This window comes from Pomacea canaliculata, linkage group LG6 (genome assembly GCF_003073045.1).
Source record: "Pomacea canaliculata isolate SZHN2017 linkage group LG6, ASM307304v1, whole genome shotgun sequence".
In the NCBI taxonomy this organism is placed as follows: Eukaryota; Metazoa; Mollusca; class Gastropoda; order Architaenioglossa; family Ampullariidae; genus Pomacea; species Pomacea canaliculata.
In genome coordinates, this window is record NC_037595.1 from 3,721,204 (window position 1) to 3,739,700 (window position 18,497).

At 36.2% G+C, this 18,497-nt stretch overlaps 3 protein-coding genes across 8 annotated transcripts; 1 reads left to right on the forward strand and 2 right to left on the reverse strand.

Moving 5' to 3' along the window:
• Positions 1 to 539: 539 nt before the first annotated feature.
• Positions 540 to 6,222, forward strand: LOC112566298 (uncharacterized protein C16orf52 homolog A-like). The gene has a single exon (XM_025242379.1). The coding sequence runs from the start codon at positions 1,036 to 1,038 to the stop codon at positions 1,540 to 1,542; it is 507 nt and encodes a 168-aa protein (XP_025098164.1). The 5' UTR covers positions 540 to 1,035; the 3' UTR covers positions 1,543 to 6,222.
• Positions 6,223 to 6,552: 330 nt separating this feature from the next.
• LOC112566297 (dehydrogenase/reductase SDR family member 7-like) lies at positions 6,553 to 18,243 on the reverse strand. 5 transcript variants are annotated; one of them, XM_025242375.1, is made up of 9 exons: positions 17,891 to 18,243; positions 15,947 to 16,141; positions 14,986 to 15,135; positions 14,453 to 14,559; positions 8,834 to 9,026; positions 8,310 to 8,356; positions 7,730 to 7,849; positions 7,259 to 7,425; positions 6,553 to 6,807 (listed from the first exon to the last, which is right to left on the reverse strand). In XM_025242375.1, the coding sequence occupies exons 2-9, from the start codon at positions 16,101 to 16,103 to the stop codon at positions 6,741 to 6,743; spliced, it is 1,008 nt and encodes a 335-aa protein (XP_025098160.1). In that variant the 5' UTR covers positions 16,104 to 16,141; positions 17,891 to 18,243; the 3' UTR covers positions 6,553 to 6,740. The 5 variants fall into 5 exon arrangements, with proteins under 5 accessions (XP_025098160.1, XP_025098162.1, XP_025098161.1 ...); XM_025242377.1 differs by lacking the exon at positions 17,891 to 18,243 and adding an exon at positions 17,553 to 17,845; XM_025242376.1 differs by lacking the exon at positions 17,891 to 18,243 and adding an exon at positions 17,148 to 17,519.
• On the reverse strand, positions 9,464 to 12,510 carry LOC112566299. Of its 2 annotated transcripts, XR_003099552.1 has the most exons (5): positions 12,465 to 12,510; positions 11,742 to 11,968; positions 11,203 to 11,365; positions 10,124 to 10,286; positions 9,464 to 9,695 (listed from the first exon to the last, which is right to left on the reverse strand). XR_003099552.1 is itself a non-coding variant. In XM_025242380.1 (4 exons), exons 1-4 carry the CDS (start codon positions 12,493 to 12,495, stop codon positions 10,207 to 10,209), a joined length of 501 nt encoding a protein of 166 aa, XP_025098165.1. In that variant the 5' UTR covers positions 12,496 to 12,510; the 3' UTR covers positions 10,013 to 10,206. The 2 variants fall into 2 exon arrangements, 1 of the variants encoding a protein (XP_025098165.1); XM_025242380.1 differs by lacking the exon at positions 9,464 to 9,695 and having other exon boundaries at positions 10,013 to 10,286.
• Positions 18,244 to 18,497: the final 254 nt, after the last annotated feature.

The window sequence follows — 18,497 nt, forward strand, 5'->3', positions numbered from 1 at the left end:
TAGCAAAATGAAGTCAGTGTTATTGTCCATGAACTCAGCTGTTACTTTTTTTCTATACATAAGTGAGAAACTTCTTCCGAGCAAAGATACTGAACATATTTGCACAGTCTCCTACGTATCAACGGCGATGAAAGCGTTGCGCACATCGACATTAATTTGCCAGTGTTTATGAAGAAAAAAAAATCACCATATACAAGAAAGACTTAAAACATATACGAACACACATGCACACACAAAAACTAACACAAGAAACGAGTAAAAATTGAAATCTGAGCAGTAAAGATAAAATACAGTATCTCAAAGAAACATCGAACCTACAATTCGCATTCATAACTGTCGAGGTTACCCACTACGCTATATCAGCTTCTGTCAGAATGGTTGAGTTTGGTCAGTGCTAAACAGTCGTAGGAAAAAATATTTGCGTGCGGGAGAGACTCGAAAGACAGAAGATATGGTGGGACGTGGTAAGGTGATGGGAGGGTGTGGTGGAGTACGTTGGCGAGCGATGGGAAAGAACTCCCTTTAAAAATTAACTTTGAAAAGAGTTAATTCCCTTCCTGAATTTACAATATGGTGGACATTGTCTCATTAATATCATGAAAGAGTTTTTATTTCGGCTGAAACAGTTTTCAGCTGTGGCACGTATAATTTATGAACGAATGCGGAAAGGATATGCTTTATGATGGTGTGTCTAAAGTTTACCGAAATACGCCATTCTTAGCCCAGAATTGCAAGCTTTTATTCCTAGCATCTCAGTTGCTAATTTTGGCTCGTTCAGTCGGTGTCAGTCAGTGCCTATCCAGATTTTCAGAAGTGTTAGCATTTGATAAGATTATTAGCTCTGTGCACATCAAATAAGTATAATAATCTAGTAAACTTCAGTGTGCATTCACGCTTTCAATTACAGAAAAATAAACCAATTTCAACACAGCCTTACGATCTGCTCGTACTGCAGTTGGACTGTTCGGTTAAGTACAACTAAGATATCAAATTCTGACCCATCTCGAACGGAGACATCATTCATGCCGCTAAGTCATGGACAAACTGAGTATCATCTCGGGAGCGCTGTTCCTGGCTGCGGACATTTTCGCGGTGACGAGTTTAGCTATGCCGCACTGGATCGTGTCAGAGATAGGAGGTGAGACGAACATTGGGCTGCTCAAGACATGCCTAACAATTTATCGCCGACCGTCCGTCTGCTTCGTGCCGGAACCAGTACGGGGCGAGTGGTTGTTAACTTTTGTTTGCATCGTTTTGGGGGTTCTCTGTATCAACATCACCATTGTGCTGTTGGCTTTCTCCTACTGGCAGAGTAGGGTGGTCAAATTTGCTAGGTGGCTCGGATTCCTTGCCATGATTCTCTTCTGCTTGGCTGCTGTCATCTTTCCAATTGGATTTGACATGGATCAGATCGGTGGGGAAGCGTATCAGTTGCCTAACAACTTCCGCGTGGGCATCTCCTACATCTTTTTTGTGCTGGCTCTGTGGATCACAGTTGTGTCGCAGCTATTTGCGAGCAAAGTTTGCTTGCCTCATTTTTGAGGGAGTCAATAGACTTGTCGTATCTAAAATATATATCTTCTTTATCTGCTTTTGAGACACTCGTCAACATATCTTTCACCTATTAATGGACACCACAAAAAAATTGCTTATCAATGCATAATGTCATATCTTGACAGTGATTATGATATGTTTCATAATTTTGTATATTTGCATATAAAATATATATGTGTGTATGTAACAGAGCCAAAATGTTTTCACTTATTTTTCACACTGTATGGTACAGAGTTTAAGAAAGCACCTTTTCAGATGCTGACTTTTATTTAGTGCATGCTTTGTTCATGATATAGTGATGCAGAAGTTGTCAAAGAGAAAATGAATGCATGCTTTAGCTTTTTATATTGACTTTGTGACCTGCATATTGATGTTAAGGCAATATTAACAATATATAAAATAGACTATATATGTATATAAATATAAATCTACAGCTTTGGGCCAGTTACCATGTGTACATGACCTTGTGTGTCTGATATTTCTAGTGAGTTTAAAAATGTGATAATGGTACATCACATATGAAAAAGTATGTAAAACAATAATAACATAAATGCCTAAAGATAAGCAGACTTTAAAAAAAAATTTGAGTTGGGATTTTGTTTTTATTTGGTGGAGAATTCTTGTATGTCTGTAGATGGGGTGTGTTCTAGGCCAAGTTGCTCCTTTGATGCTTAATATCTCCTTTTCATGGATTTCACTTTTCCTATACAGTTTGTACCCACCAATGGAAATGTCTTCATAGCAAGAGCTCAATTGCATCAATACGTCCATTTTGAAAAAGTTATATACTATAACAGTTAGCAAAAAGAATATACAAATAAAGGTTATTTATACAACCCTCCTCAACTGTGGAAGATTTGGTATTTGGAAAAAAAGCTAAAAATGTTTTCATATTGTCACATTTTCCAATTTTCTTTAGGCTTTTTAGAAGGAGAACAGAGATCCTGGGAAATAAAATTGGAAAGGAGCTTGGATATGGAAGTAATTAAAATTCTTTCAAATTATAAGCCTAGCAATAAGATGCAATAATTGAGCAAGATCATGTTGTGATTTTATTATATGTAACAGATTTTGTTATCAGTAATGTTCTTCAAGCAGTGACTTTGTCCATATGCTTCAAACTATTACAACAAAACATGAAGTAGTTCCAGCTCAGTGGTAAATGTTTGTGAAGTAAGGAGTTGAGAAACAATGATTATTTTAGTGAAAATTTTTGTTAAATATGGCACAAGATTTAGATGTCTGCCAAGATAAATGCTTGCTGGTTTAGCTGGAGAGGCTGATTTTGTTTTGTTTGTTTTTTTTGCATAGGTTTTATGGCTTACCTGATATTTGTTCACACAGGTGTTGCAAGCCCTTATGTTTTTGAGTTATGGAAAATGCAGGAAAGTACATAGTACCATTTAAGTTATAAATCATGTTTATTTTTAAATGACTGTGTACATGTTTCATACCAAAACTGCTTACAATTTGATCTCAGCGACAGATTGAAAACGTCTTATTTACTTTTGTGCCATACTGAAAGTACAGGTTTTAACTCCATGCTGAAACCACTGGGGTAGTTTTATTCTCACAACACTTCCACAATCACCCAGTTACACATTTCCACATAAAAGTAATAAGCATGAAATTTGTATTTATATAGCAAAGAAAAATGTAATTATGTAACTTTTATAGCATAATATATTTTTTACTTGTCTATGTGTTGTGCTTTATCAAACACACAGAGCATTTATGCTACTTGATAACTTGTACAACATGCAGCTTCAAAGAAATGCTTGCAAATCTGTAGATGCCACATGTACAACACACACACACTCTCACTCATTCACTTACTGCAGGCAGCTAAGAACACCCAGACCAATTTTCCAGATATAATTTCTGCTTTGTTTCTCGTAGTGTGCAACCTCTTACATGCCATTCAGTGTTGTGAAATGCTGTGGATATCATAATGTGTGCCACAAGCTCCATGGTTGAGACCTTGGTGTCAGCCACCCTTTTTGAACTTAAACACCTAGCTTTTTTCATTGTCTGTTTTGTTTGTGCATAAGGAGATAGTATAGTTATTAACTTGGATAACTCACTATTTGGAAGTCAGCTGTACATGAACTTGTAAATCTGTTGAGAGAAATGTCCCGAGATGATCATAGATAGGCAAGCATCTTGCAAGCATCAAACTGGTTGCGCATTTTAGGATCTGTTTACCACCACTCAAGACATGCCTAAGTGGTGAGCTTCATCTGCTACTGTGTCTATCCAGTTGTTCTACACAACAACCAGTACTGACAGACCAGCATAACTGTTTGTCAACTGCTACTAGCCATTGGATGAGTGAACGACTTTGTGGATAAAAAGAACTTTCGATTCAGTTTTACAGAGTGAATTTCTGCCTTAGTCTTGCATGTCTCATGTGAACTTCACATTAATCAGATACCTGTGACTTGTCCATGCTAAAAACTTAGATGTTAGATGACATGTACATTAGATTTGTCATTAATTCCCTATACATGGGTTTTTGTCTTGTCTCCATGGATGTCAGACTTACTGCCTATGCTTGTTGAGCATTTTAGTCTGGACATGTTGTATCTTCCTCACACCAATAATCTGTACCAAAGACATAATTTTATCATTAGTTTGAACTATTCTTCAAAATATTTGTGCTCTTAGTGTGTGTGATTGAGAGAAAGAACACATGCATGCAAAAACATGATCTCACACGCCCATCGATAATCATTTCTTACCTTATGTTATTTCCTTGTCATCTTTTATGTTTTTAAGATCTGGAATACTTTGTTGATCGGTGATATTGCTTTTGCTTCATTTCTCCTTCAGCAATGTTTGTTTTCAGGTCATTTTTAAACGTAGAATCCTGTGATGCTCTGGCAAATTTGTAATCACTTCTAGCCCTTGTGGACACATGCTGATGAGATCACTGAATGTCCTTCCTTTATCGTGACTGCAATGATCTGAACAGCGCAAAGTTTGAAACTTGTACAATCCTTAGACCACTTAGAATTTTTCATAGAGAAGGTTTTCAGTATCTTATGTAGTTATTTTTCTTCCCTTTTGTGAAAGCAAGGTAAAAAATGGAGGAAACAGGGAGGTCCTGTAGGAGAAACGGTGGGAGGGAAGTCACAGATATAAGTGACGAGACAGTGTTGTTGGATCAGACATCAGTAATATCTGCTGTGGTTTCCTTTTTTTGCCCACTTTTTTGTCATTTTATGCATAATCTGAAACTAAAACTTATCTTTATTGAAGAGCAGGTATAAAGATGACAACATTATTTTACCACAAGGTTTTGAGCATAATTTTATGAATGTGATAATTGTTGTGTAGTAGAAGATTTTTCTGTGTGCATAGTAGTTCATGGAGTGTAATTTTTGTTTGTAGTATGTGATATTGTCAGCAGATTTAAAACAATTAGACAGTGTTCAAGATGCAGCTCTTTGCACAAAGTTATGAAGATCCTAAAAATGTTGTCTCAGTAGACAATGTAAGAATGGATTCACCAGCCGACCCAGTGACACCGTATCTGGAAACTACATGTTTGTTGTGATAGTCATGGTGTGGGATCATTTATCATATCCTAAAAAACAAATTTAGGGGTTTTTTGTTTTTGGTGGGGGTGAAAGTTTACATAGCAGTCTTAAAAGTAGTGAATGCATGACACAAATTGCATGTACTATGTTCATGTGTTACTTCTATTGTATTAATGCAGAATAGTTATATTTTGTTTTTGTGTGTTCATTTGCATATGTGTGTTAAAGTGCACATTTATGTAAACTTACAGGCATGATTTTGTGACAAACATATGCAAAAAGTTCTCATCTGCATGATATTATAAATTTTAATTAACAAGTGCATAATTATGCTGCTGTCGAACACAAGTTTGTGCTGTATACAGACTTTTGCATTTCTTTCCTATTTTTCTTTCAGGTGGATATTTCAGAAATATTTTGACAGATATCTGTAGACACCTTTTTTTCCTGTTAACTTGCTGTTTCTGCAAAAGGGCATTAGCATGTTTTAAGTGCTTATGACTTTCTTGATAAAAATATTTATAAATGAAATAGGTAAAGCTTTTCACATTTTTCACTTTTGTGATGAGGTCAGTTTGATTTGCCTTATGTTATGAACCATATGTTATCTGATATTCGTTTTGAATGATGAAAGAGTAGAATACCAAAACATGCACCTTTCAGAATTAAGGTGTATCAAGCAGACAAAAATAATTAAAAGACTGTTTGGGTGTGGTGCTCATGTTTGCTTTGATGATAGTTTTGAAGTATAAGAGAAAAGTTGCCAATTTTTTTGTTCTATTTTTGGAGCTGCAGTTTCATTTTGGAAAGACCTGCAGTGATCATTGCTTGCTATTTAAATCATATTTTTTAAACACTGGCATTTCTATTGTTCATCTGCAATTATACATGCTGGTATATTCCAATATGCTGTACTGAAGCCTTTTCAGTAAAGGCGGTGTTAAATGCTGTGTCAAGGTTCATTGACATACAGCTGCATTGTCTTTAAAAAGAAAAGTGTAATGTAACAGTCATTTAAACCTCTTACAGTTTATGTGTGTTTGGATGCATTTTGATACAAATGGTCACTACTTTTGTATAATTATGGTTTTTCAACATTGAAATATTAAAGTGGAGGCTACAAAGATACACTTTTGCCAAAAGAATTGAAAACACTTCAGAAATGCTCTTAATATGTGAACATTGTAAAGTTTAAGTTCCCTTTGTTCTGAAATTGTGATGCAAGAATCTGTGGGTGCATGTTTGAGAGAGATTTTGCATTTGAGTGTGGGTGCATGCCTGTTTGAATGAAAGGTATGTATCTATGTCTGTTTGTGCATCTACATGTATAAGTGAAAAGTACAGAAAAACTTTATCTGTAACATTTAATGGGTGCCTTAAGCATTCACAGTCAACATCACTATCACAGGCTGGCAGTCACACTTTCCAAGAAAATATTTAAATATCAACAAATGAGAATAGTTCATTCACCTTTTACTATACAAATTAATCAATACTTGGTTACAAGCTGACATTGATAAAACCAGTGTCAAGTCCTCCGTGGCTTGCATACACACACACACAAAATACTGTGGACATGGTAGATGATGTAAAAGAAGTATTGCAAAAAAAAAGGTATTTGTTCAAACATTTCAGTAAATAATGTTAATGTAGATCTGTTTTTCCTTCCTTGATTTTCTTCAATCGCTTTCCTCCAATGTGTACAGCAGCCCTGAAAAAAAAAGTGATTCTTAAAAGATAGGAATAGAAAACTGTGTCATGCATGTTTATTAATAATAATGAAGGTTTATATACAGCAATTATTCTCACCATGCTTTAAAGGCTGAGTTTCCACTGTCTGGCAGGAAAGGATGGTTCAATCTGAGGGTGGGAGGTGAGGGTACATGTCGGGGCAGATGGAGTCAATTAGAAAACAAAGCATAATCTTTAGGGTAGCTATTACCGAATGTGGTCTGCCCCTCCCTCTCAGGCTCAAACCATTCTTTCCCAGCCTTAGATAACTTTTCACAATAACACGTAGAGATATAACAAATATAACTAAAATTTGTGCATATGCAAATCTGAGTATTAGAGAAGTTTGTACTAATTTCCAAGTAATTCAAACTTGTCATGTAAAGCTTTTTAATTTTAGGGGTATCGAACACACAGGAAAACATGCTCACCATTTGGCAAAAGTTGGCATGTACTGATTAAAATAAACATAGGAAAGCTCTGGCTGATTGCTCATCCAAGCTTCATTAAGCTTGTTTGCTATGGCAACTGCCATCAGATAAGCACATCGGTCAACCTGCATTCGGTTTTCTGTAGGATTCATCTCTGCTCCTAGCTCCTAGTAATGCAGAACAACATACCAGACAAATATGGTTAGGCAAGGGTAAAGCAAAAAAAAAAATGTCTCTTGAAACCATACAAAAATAAAGAGTATAGCATTTGTACCACACAACTCATTGGTACATGCATGGAGGTTGTCAAGCTTGCTCTCTCCTGCTCATGTATTCAGGTGGGTGCTTTCATCCACTTTAGGATATTGCCAATAATTAGGAATGCTAAAAGTGAAAATGAGTTGAGACAAAAGATTCAGAAGTTCTAGGATAAAATGTAAAAAGAATGTTGAATGTTGTGACAGTTCTGACCTGCCCTTTATCATGTGTAAAGGCGTGCTTCAAGGCATCCGAGAAGACTGGTCCAGGACATAGCAGACTGACAGTGATGTTATCATCAAACACTTCCAAACGTAAAGTGTCATAAAACCCCTAGGCAGCAAAATAAAATAAACATCATCAGGTGAAAAACTGTTATAAAACCACTAGGGAACAAAATTACATAAACATTATGAGATGAAAGGTTGCAGGCAAGCTATATGATAAAGATTTGCCTGCTTCTTTATCTACCTAACTGATTTCATAACAAGACTGATCTGCACAAATTTGCTTCAGTTCCTGAATGAAGTGATATAATGTCTATGCACACAGGTTTACATGTATGGGTGCACATACGTATGTTTACAATCTGTACATCACATTATGGAAGCAGTTAAAGCTAACAAAAGTTTTCTTCATCAACCACTTTAAGGCAAGCAAGATAAAATGCTTATAAAATATTTTCTCTGCAGTGATTAATTCACCAGGTGTCACATTTGACTTCTCCTTTCTCCACTGTTGCCATGTTTATCTTAACTAGACAAATGGCAAAGACATAAAGGGAAGTACTCACATGAAGGGCATGTTTAGAAGCTGCATAAGAACCCAAACCAGGAGTACCTTAAACAGACGAAATAAAAGCATGTTAAAAACCTTACAAGCTAAAGAATATTTAATGCTAAAGCATAGCTACTTATTACAAAAATTCAGCTTAAGTTTGACTGTTTAAGTTACACTACCAGTCCAGAATGCTAGCAAGAGAAACATGTACAGTACAGTACTTGATTTATTTTTCATGAAGCAAAGCTGTAAGTTTGGATTTCATTACGTTGCACATGGAGCAAAATATGATGCTGAACATATCCTTAAAAAATTACAACATTGAATGATCTCGAGCAAAGTAAAGCAAAGAAAAACAAATTTGTGAACCAGATGCCTGTGCTATTAAAAGGGTATTGGTTTGGTATCATGCCTTTTTGCACTGACTACCTTCATAAAATGGCATGATTTGTAATAGTGTATACAAGTGTATATGTAAAAATTGAAAATAATGTGGTCAATAACAAAGAACTATAAAGTTAATGAAGCATTCCTAACCAAGATGGCCGGCAATACTGGACACTACAACAATATGCCCACTCTGACGTTTAACCATGTGTGGTAGGACTGCCTTAGTTAGTGACACTGGCCCAAGCGTGTTCAGCTCTAGGACCTCACGGTCTACTTCCAATGATGTTTTCATCCACAGTGCCCTTTGGGACCGTCCTGCATTATTCACAAGAATATCAATCTGCAAAGAGTTAATACTTTTTTAAAACTTAATATGAATGAATCGACGCAATTATTTGAGATGTAGCTATATGACGATGTTCGCATCTCCCTAGTAGCATTTGAAGGAGAGGCCATATAGGACCCATGTGTGTCCCATATAGGACCCATATGAGCTATCTTATGACCATATGGGAAGCCTATATCGGCCCAACCGCCGAAAGCGCAAACAGGTCCGACCGTGGGCTGAGATGGGCTTCCTATATGGGAAGCCCATGTGAACCTAGATACCTAGATTTCCAGCTATTATTGGTAATTTTAGGTATTTTGGCATATTCTGATTTACGTTGTTTTTAAATCAGGATATGCCAAAATTCCTAGAAAAACCAATAATATCAAATGCATCAAAATAACCCTATAAATGCCAAACAAAATGTTACAAAAAACAAACATGATTTGTCGTTTTCTGATGTTTATTGAAATTGTTAATTAAAAAACTAATTTTAAATATGCAAAAATTGTACAGCTTTACTTGTCCTCCAATTCGTTCCCCACCCCAGAACTATTTATCTGTGCTCAGGTGCCCTTTCCCTTCTGCCATTCTCTCAATCCCTAGCACCAGCTAACCAGCTAGAGATCTGCGTCTGCAGTTCTGCTTCAGTAGCTTGAGGGCAAGTTTTTCGTGCAGCATCTAAAAATAGAACAAATATAAGAATATGAATGCGTAAAAATAATCACTTAATTGTAGGTCACTGACCCTAATATCCAGAACATAAGGTGAAATAAAGAAAGGTACAAGCAAATTATATAGATATGTAAAGTGGCACAAAAATTTTAAGTGCTATAAACAGAAAGGAACTACAAGTGGAACTGCATTTGAATTTCAGGTAGAATTTCTATAGGCAGGAGAACTCTGGAAATACTGATTTCAAAAACAATCCCAGTACATGGGAACTGTAAAGATGTCTATCAACTGTCATCTTAATTCATTTCTACACAAAAATTAACCAGCTGATTAAAGGACTAGACATTGCATAAACATATTGACTTTTACAGACAAATGAAATATTTTTTCTCAATGACTCATGAAAACACAGAGTCAAATATTTAAATCCTTACCCTGAACTGTTTCTAAAAGAAAGGGGTGGTTCGTGAGTCCCTTCTTTCCCTTCAGACCATGGAAGTTGTAAGACCTGGCTAATTTATTTGAAAATAGCAGAGACCGTTTGTCCCTGACGATATGCTTTAAAGTGAATCCCCCACGCATTGCCAAATAGCATTCCTGGAAACAGACAATAATAAACATACATCATTTTTTAAAATAAAACTTGCTGTGGGCAGTATCATGATACGTGTTATGAGAACTAGTATTATAAGACCAAAATATGGATGAAAACCATTAAGGAAGTTTCATATTTATCTTTGTAACCAAGCTAAAGTGCTTACAGAAAATTTATTATCAGCTGTAATTCATGCCAGCATAACTATGCCTTTGTTACTTTTTAGTACTGCAGACATGTCATTTGTTCTATACAATAAAATGCTATGAAAACATTTAAAGGGAATAGCAAAAATACACTTGACTCCTCCTTCTAACAAATCAGAAGGTTCCCAGTCACTTAATCCCCAGACACTTAATCCCTGACGCTTCATCCTTAAAATGAAATTTTAACTATAAAAATTATGAAGCCGGCAAAAAATTTAATTGAAATTCAAATAATTATCTTCATATAAACATCACAATAAGTTTTACAATTAAAATAAATATTGAAATACATTAATAATATTCAAATTATACTATTAACTTCAACATCATTTGAACATCTACAACATTAGTTAAACTATTTTAATTGTAAAAGCGTCGGGGATTAAATGTCTGGGGATTAAGTGACTGGACACCAATCAGAATAAGCAAATTATAAAGATATGTAAAGTGGCATAAAAATTTTAAAGCGTTATAAACAGAAACAAGTGGAGCTGCATTTGAATTTCAGTTAGAATTTCTATAGGCAGGAGAACTCTATCCATAAACTGTCATCATAATCCCTTTCTACACAGTATTAACCAGCTGATTAAAAGGACCAGACATTGCATAAACATGTGTACATATTTTAAAATTTGCAATGTAATTCAACCACACTGAAATATTTTTTCTCAATGACTCATGAAAACACAAAGTCAAATATTTAAATCCTTACCCTGAACTGTTCTTAAAATAAAGGGGTGGTTCTTCAGTCCCTTCTTTCCCTTCAGGCCATTATAGTTGTAACACCGGGCTAATTCTGTTGAAAATAGCACAGACAGTATACCCCTGACTACGAGCTTTAAGCTAAAGCCTCCCCTCATCGCCAAATAGCATTCCTGGAAACAGACAAAAATAAACAAACATCCTTTTTTATAATAAAACTTGCTGTGGTCAGTATCATGATACATGTTATGAGAACTAGTATTATAAGACCAAAATATGGATGAAAACCATTAAGGAAGTTTCATATTTTTCTTCGTATTCTAAGACCAAAATATGGATGAAAACCATTAAGGAAGTTTCATATTTTTCTTCGTAACCAAGCTAAAGTGGTTACAGAAAATTTATTATCAGCTGTAATTCATGCCACCATAACAATGCTTTTGTTACTTTTTAGTACTGCAGACATTATACAATATAATGCTATGAAAACCTTTAAAGGGAATAGCACACAGACACTTGACTCCTAACAAATCAGAATAGAGTACATACCAAGCGTGCACGTTTTCCTGGATCTGTCTTTAAATCCAACTTGAGACATTCTACACCTCTGAAGATTTTAAGGGAAACTGTAACCCTTGTGTCAGATGTCAGCTCCTTTTCTTGGGTTTGGCACTCCATCTGCGCAAGCCTATTTTTCAAGTCTTTCACGTCAGTTTTCATCTCTTCCAGAAGAGACAGTATATGCTGTACAGCTTTCTGTAGTTTATCTTGTTTACCTGGAACCAACAAATGCAATAGCAGAAAACATGTAAAATAGTGATCCTTATTTATTTCAATTTTTTTCACTATGGCAAAAGAAGCCTGGGATTTTGCACTTCTAGTTATATTTCACAAAAACACTGTTCAAAAGTCTTGGCCGAGGGTAAGAACAAACAAAATGTTAAAATGATTATGAACAAAATGACTTCAAATTACCTTCCAAGGGTTGGGGGTCCCTGTGCTGGCAGGATGAACACCAGACAAGGGGCGCTGGAGGCGTGAAGGCAAAGGTGCTAATTAGATGTCACAAATCAAGACCAAAAGCACAGCATAAATTTCCCTTTAATATAATCACGTACTTTAGTCCCTTTCACTCTTATAGGGCAAAATCACAACCAAAGTTACACTGTTTGTGCCGTAATGACATGTTATAGTGTTCAAACAGTTCATAAATTTTCTTCTGCACAAGAATTAATTATGAATATTAGGAATCAAAAAATAAATTGCACTTACTTAATGACTTGTGCAGGAGAACTGGAAGCATAGAACATGAGAATCTGGCTTTATAGCTCTAATTAATGAAGCTTGCATCTGGTTCAACAGATTGTGATGGCCAGTTGCACATCCTGTGACCACTTTCATCTTTAAATGCCAGCAGCCAGCTATCTAGAATAACAGTAAAATAAATTATTGACCATCATACAGTCATTACCATTTGTTGTAGAGAAAATGCCATTAAAGTTAATTTGTCCGAATCGATACTTTTAACGCTACTATACCAGTAAACAGAAGGAACTGTCGAAATTCTGTTGCTTTCGAATGGTAAAGTTCGTGACCTACACTTTCGTAATCGCAATTATTTGAGGAAATTCTGACAGCTCCGAATTCTCTGCATCGCTAACGGCTAAAGAATTATCAAATTGCAAGCTTTCAGAACTGTTGGGCCTGATTTCTACTTCTCTCTGGAAAACTTGTGCATTTATTGCGTAAATGTGTACTCTAATCTTTCTTTTCTTAGCGTAATATTCTGCACTGAACTTGGAACTAAAATCTCAATAACTATGCTAATTTAGAGTATATAAATTATACATACTGTTATTGAAGACTCCAACACATGTATCAGTATTGGAATTGACGGCGGAAGAAGCTTAATTATAATTCCTGTTGCGAAAAGTGTAGAACAAAACTTTGCAAATGGCGCGCAGTTCCGATCACCTAGTACACCATTGGCTAAAAGTCACGTGCCATTATTAGGGGTTATGGCCCTTGGTTGGTAAGAGTACTCTCGCCCGTCAATATAGGTAACCTATATCGGGCCGATATAAGCCGAGATTTCGATGCGCATAGGGCTGTGAGTTCAAACTGCTAAGGAAGAGTTAATTAATCCATTTAGACGTTATCTCTAAATTACGTTGCAAATATTAAGCTAAAAGAATATTACTTTTATTATCCATCATCACAAAACTTTATGACTAAAATATCTGTTGGACTCATATTATATCATATTGTTTTCATTAGATCTTATGCCCTGAGTGAAGTTATGAGTATTTATTTGCATGAACAGCACTTGGATTAGATACACACCTAAAACAACTGAATATTGGAAATAAACCAGACTGATCAACAGGTACACTGTAGAAATACCACAATTGAACTAGATTGAAAGCTAGAAGCCACGATCAGATCTAAAAGCATAACATTTAAGCAGTGCATTCATTTATAGACCAGTAAAAGCATTACTAAAACAAGAGGGCTTCAAAGGTGTTTTTTAAAATTGTGAAAATACCACTTATAGTAACTCTTTTTTCGGTAATCCTGTGTTGTCCATGGTTTTGTGTATGTCTATGTGCGAGTTCAGTGAGTACCATAAATTTCAGACTATAAGCCGCGACTTTATTGTGGATTTTTCAGATTCCAATTAATTTTTCAATGAGTGACACATTAAAGTATTAATTGTTCAGGTTGCTACAGTGTTCACTGTTCAATTTTTAAATCAAAGCTGCATACAATCGAAGTATTCAGATCGGTTGCTGAAGCACACACCTTCATCATGCCAAATACAAGATGAAATGCCTACAAAGCAGCTTTCAAGTTGTATATATTTGCGGCTTATAAACTAGTTCAGCTTATTTGTGAAAAAAGCAAGAGATTTAAAAAAATTGAGTGGTTGCGGCTTATACACAGCTGTGCTCAATAGACTGAAATTTACAGTGCTTTTGTTTAACACCCTTCCCATATCAGCTGTACTCCATATCTATGGCTTGGGGATGAAAGTGCAGAGAGCGTGGCCACATGATGGATTCCACATAATACAAACATCCTGATTATTACTATTATTATTATTATTGTACACTGCATGCATCAATACTTAAGAACATAAGAAACATTCATAGATACAATATGCATGAACATACTCAGACATGCTCACACACGTGCATGTGAGTCTACTGAACCATAAAATTGCGCTTATAAGTGTACATGAATGAACATATTAAACATACCTGATTAAAGTGAGTGAGCACAGTACTAACTGCTTCAGGATGCATCTCCATTCTGAGAAGGTCCAGGGGTACAACAAGAATATCTGATGACTTCATCCCAACTTTATCTGCACCAAAAAATATCCACATCAGTTCTAAGAAACAAACTGTTCTTATGTGTCTGCTCTTTGTCGGTTCTATTTACTTAGTTATTTACATGGTCAAATGGGTATGTTTGCACATATATATGTTATATAGATACACCATACAAACCTGCCATGCACACGAAGCCAAAATATGGGGAAAATATATCCCTGTTAAAAATGGCACAAAGTGACCTAGGATCAAACTCCATTGCTCCTAGAAACACAAGCATCATAAAAGATATTGTACCTAGATAGGGCCTTGTTTAGTGGCAGACAGGCCTAGTGACCCATGCTTTTGATAGTCGTCAGGGACCCTGCGCTTTTGATTAAAACCGTGGTGATTGTGGGGTCAAGGGCCCCGCAATACCTATGCCTTGGGCCCTATGGGGGCTAAGAACAGGCCTGTACCTAGACAATTCTGCTTTACACGAAGCAGCTCATGCTCTCGCCGTGCTGATAACACCAAGCGACAGCCTGCAGCACCAAGGGCATATGCTAGAGCTTCTCCAATACCGCCAGAGGCTCCAGTGATCCATACAACTTGGCCAGCTAGTACATCTGCAAGTAAATTGGTCATATTTTTCAGAACATTTTTTATATAAAGTGTAATAATACGCAAAGTCACAAAGTTGAAGAGCCTTAAATGCAAGAAACTGAAGTGCTAAGTAAGAATTATAGCAGAAACATGCATTTTAGTCCTATGCCTAAAATCATGAAAGACAATTGAAGGCAGCAAGCACTATAAATGATGCTAAAACCCTTTGAAGCATTAAGGAAGCATGCATAATAAGGTGACCAGACATCCCGCTTTAGGCGGGACAGTCCCGCTTTTGACCTCGTGTCCCGCCTGCTCATCGGGCGAAACGCCCAATGTCCCGCTTTCTGGCTTTCTGACAAGTCCATCAAATGTCCCGGTTGTCTTTAAAAATCACTTTTTTCGGCGTTCTTTGACGGTGACGACACCATCATCGGCACTTGTCCCGCTTTCGCCCCCGAAACGTCTGGTCACCTTAATGCATAATAAATCACTTTTGGAAAACCTACTGAATACACAGGTAGCACCAGAAAACAGGATCTGATGAAAAGGAGGTCTGAGTTCTCCTTTATCAGATTGACTAGTCTGAAACTCAATAACATCTGCTAGACAAAATATCTCAATGAAGTTGGTCATACTCTGAAAAAGAACAAGAAGACAGAAGAGGAAGGTGCAGGGAGGTAGAAAGCTTAGTTTCAAAATCAGAACTTGTTGGGTTTTGTTTAATGACATTTTCTTCATAACCTGCTTTACTGGCATTACAGTTCAGTGTCAATTCATGCTTTTATCCTAGAGGGTAAAGTAAGGCTTAAACATGTCATTAAAATGTTGTACTTGGAGAACTGCCAATATAATCTGCAGCCCACAGAAGAAGATCACAGTCAGTATTCATAAAGACCATGCCAACAGCAGCAATGAAAACAGCTATAGTGACTGTTGCCACTGTGAAGAAATATGTAGCTCCATTTTTGACTGATTCTGTCTCTGTCATCTTTGATTCACAGCTTTTTTGGATTAAGACACCCAAATCTGCAAAATTAAAAAAAAACAACTGTAACCTTAACTATACTAAATTATGTGCTATTTAACAGACGCCTTAGTAATAATCCGAGGTAAAACATTGCTCTGAAGTATTAAGGAAATCAAAGGTAAGTGTCTTGCCTCCAATGCTGCAAAGTGCTGTGAAAACATTGCTTTTTGCTGTTTTAACCTTGGGCATCTTTGCCAGTGTAAAGGGTAAAGCTACATCTGTGGTGTCCGAACATTTCTTTATAAGTACAGATGCTTGTCTTTGAGTTTGCATGTTGTTCCAGGGCAGTAACTTACCCTTGCTTCATAACTATGGTCCTAGGATAGTCAATTGTCCAATTGTACACCCACAGACTTGAAGTCCTTTTTATTGACTTTGCATCTTGTCTGAGGCAGATTTGGAGTCCACTAAGATTTGATGTTCAGACAATGCAGTGTTTTTGTTTTCAGACCATTGTTAATTTTCTGTTTATTGCTTTTTATCAATACAAGGCAGGGCTGTCCAGAGTCAGCCACCATGCAAATAAAATTATTGGTTCATTACAGCTGCCACTTTCTGACTTGTACCTTCATGCAGTCAGAAAGATAATATAATTTGAGACGAAACATACTCTCCATCACAAACTTTAGCTGTTGCCCTTAGGCAGCCACTACAAATTGCCATGTGCACTAAATATACTGCCAGAGGTCCTTTGTGCCAGCAGCAATCACCATCCTAAATAAAAGTCACAACAACTCATATGTCTACTGTATTACCCATGAATTCTTCATAGGAGGTTTATGTGTATGTGTGAGGTGTAGGTGTGCATGTGTTGAATGTCGTGTACATGTATCTCTGCCCGTTATATAAATATAGATATGCTTATATCATGTTAGCATGAGTGTAGTTTGTAAACAACAGACAATAAAGTTTGATTTGATAAATGTCCCTATATAAAAGCATCAAATGATTGCCTAAAAATATTTTTGAACACTAATACACTAGTTTTAGAAACTTTCTCAACACCTTTAATACACCACCAGGAGCTGTGTGAGCACCGACTGTATCACAGTAAACACATTACTACTTCAGTTTTAGTAGTAGTAGCTCTCATAACGGTAAGAGCAGGAAAAGCAGCCTTTCTGTATATTTAGAGAAGAAAGATGTGAGAACAGTACTTTCTGTAAAACTAATAGCTACTAATTCAGGAAGAGGGTGATAAGCCATAGAAAAAAAAAACATTTGGAGTCTGATACAATAAAGTGAAATGAAGGATAAGCAGTTATTGTAGTGCACTGACAACAGGTCTGACTAGTAATGCCTATGATTATTTGAAGTTTATTAAGTTTCAGCCTCCCTTGTATCTCGCCCCTCTGACAATTAGTAGTCCAATGAAGTAGCAGTCAAGGGAATGAAAATGAAAATACGAACCTATACATGTCCGTGATGAAATGTAGCAAAAAGAAACGCTCCACACGTGAAACGGATTACAGGTAAAGAATCCATAAATAAACAGAAACAAATCAAAACACTACGACTAATTAACTGATTTTGATGTTAACTTTCTTGGACTTCATACAGTCTTAACACTGTATCATTAAAATTTTTATTTATTACATTATAATTATATATATAATTTAGTATTCTATATAGAATTTATGATTCATTAGAATGAGCCATCCTATTTAATATTCTACGAAAATAATTATCGTCCCTGAATTATAACCCGTTGGCAAAATAAGCTACTAGCCGAAAAAATGTAGAAATACCTGATTTTTATTTTGTGTCACAACTTCAAAGTGATTTTTTCACCCCTAAATAGAATTATCGGGAATAGTTGTACGCTATCTCTAAAGTACAAAGTCTCGCAACTTGTAGTTGGCGCGCAAGGGAGCTCACTGTTACAAAATCTTCTTCAACAAAAGATTTGTCACCGTTGTAGTTCTACAGGTGCCAGGCGTTGGCCGTTAAGTTTTCAGAGACATGTTACAGCGATGTCCAGTTTTGCTAAAATGGTGTGTCTGTTCACTAAGTCTTCCAGATGAAGTTCTCCCAAAAGAACAGACATTTAACTTGCAGTAAATCGCATCATGGTGTCGTCATTTGGCCGGGGCAAACAAGATTTTCCTGAACTCTAATTCTTTTTGAGATGCAAAATAACAGTTCAAATATAGAAAAGTCAGGCAGCATAAAAAGAATCGTACATAAAGAGGAATATTTTCTTATTTCTAAGGATTTTGGTTCTTTTGGAAAGCAAGATAACCTGCAGTTCTCGATATCAGGGGACATTACCGGGAGGACACTGAGTCCGAATCACGAGGTACTTGCCCTTTCAAAGAAAACATTTGGCATTCCATTATTTGCTCTGGTCCTCCA

Bases quoted from the DNA above. Each gene is read 5' to 3' on its own strand.
- LOC112566298 (XM_025242379.1), top strand. From the start codon at position 1,036: ATGGACAAACTGAGTATCATCTCGGGAGCGCTGTTCCTGGCTGCGGAC.
- LOC112566299 (XM_025242380.1), bottom strand. From the start codon at position 12,495: ATGCTTCCAGTTCTCCTGCACAAGTCATTAA. The intron at 11,366-11,741 runs GTATGTACTCTA...GTCTGTTTCCAG, and splicing joins CAGGAAAACGTGCACGCTTG to GAATGCTATTTGGCGATGAG. The intron at 10,287-11,202 runs GTAAGGATTTAA...GTCTGTTTCCAG, and splicing joins TATTTTAAGAACAGTTCAGG to GAATGCTATTTGGCAATGCG.
- LOC112566297 (XM_025242374.1), bottom strand. From the start codon at position 15,871: ATGCCAGTAAAGCAGGTTATGAAGAAAATGTCATTAAACAAAACCCAA. The intron at 15,136-15,621 runs GTAGGTTTTCCA...ATTTACTTGCAG, and splicing joins TGGTGCTACCTGTGTATTCA to ATGTACTAGCTGGCCAAGTT. The intron at 7,426-7,729 runs GTCAGAACTGTC...CTGCATTACTAG, and splicing joins TTACACATGATAAAGGGCAG to GAGCTAGGAGCAGAGATGAA.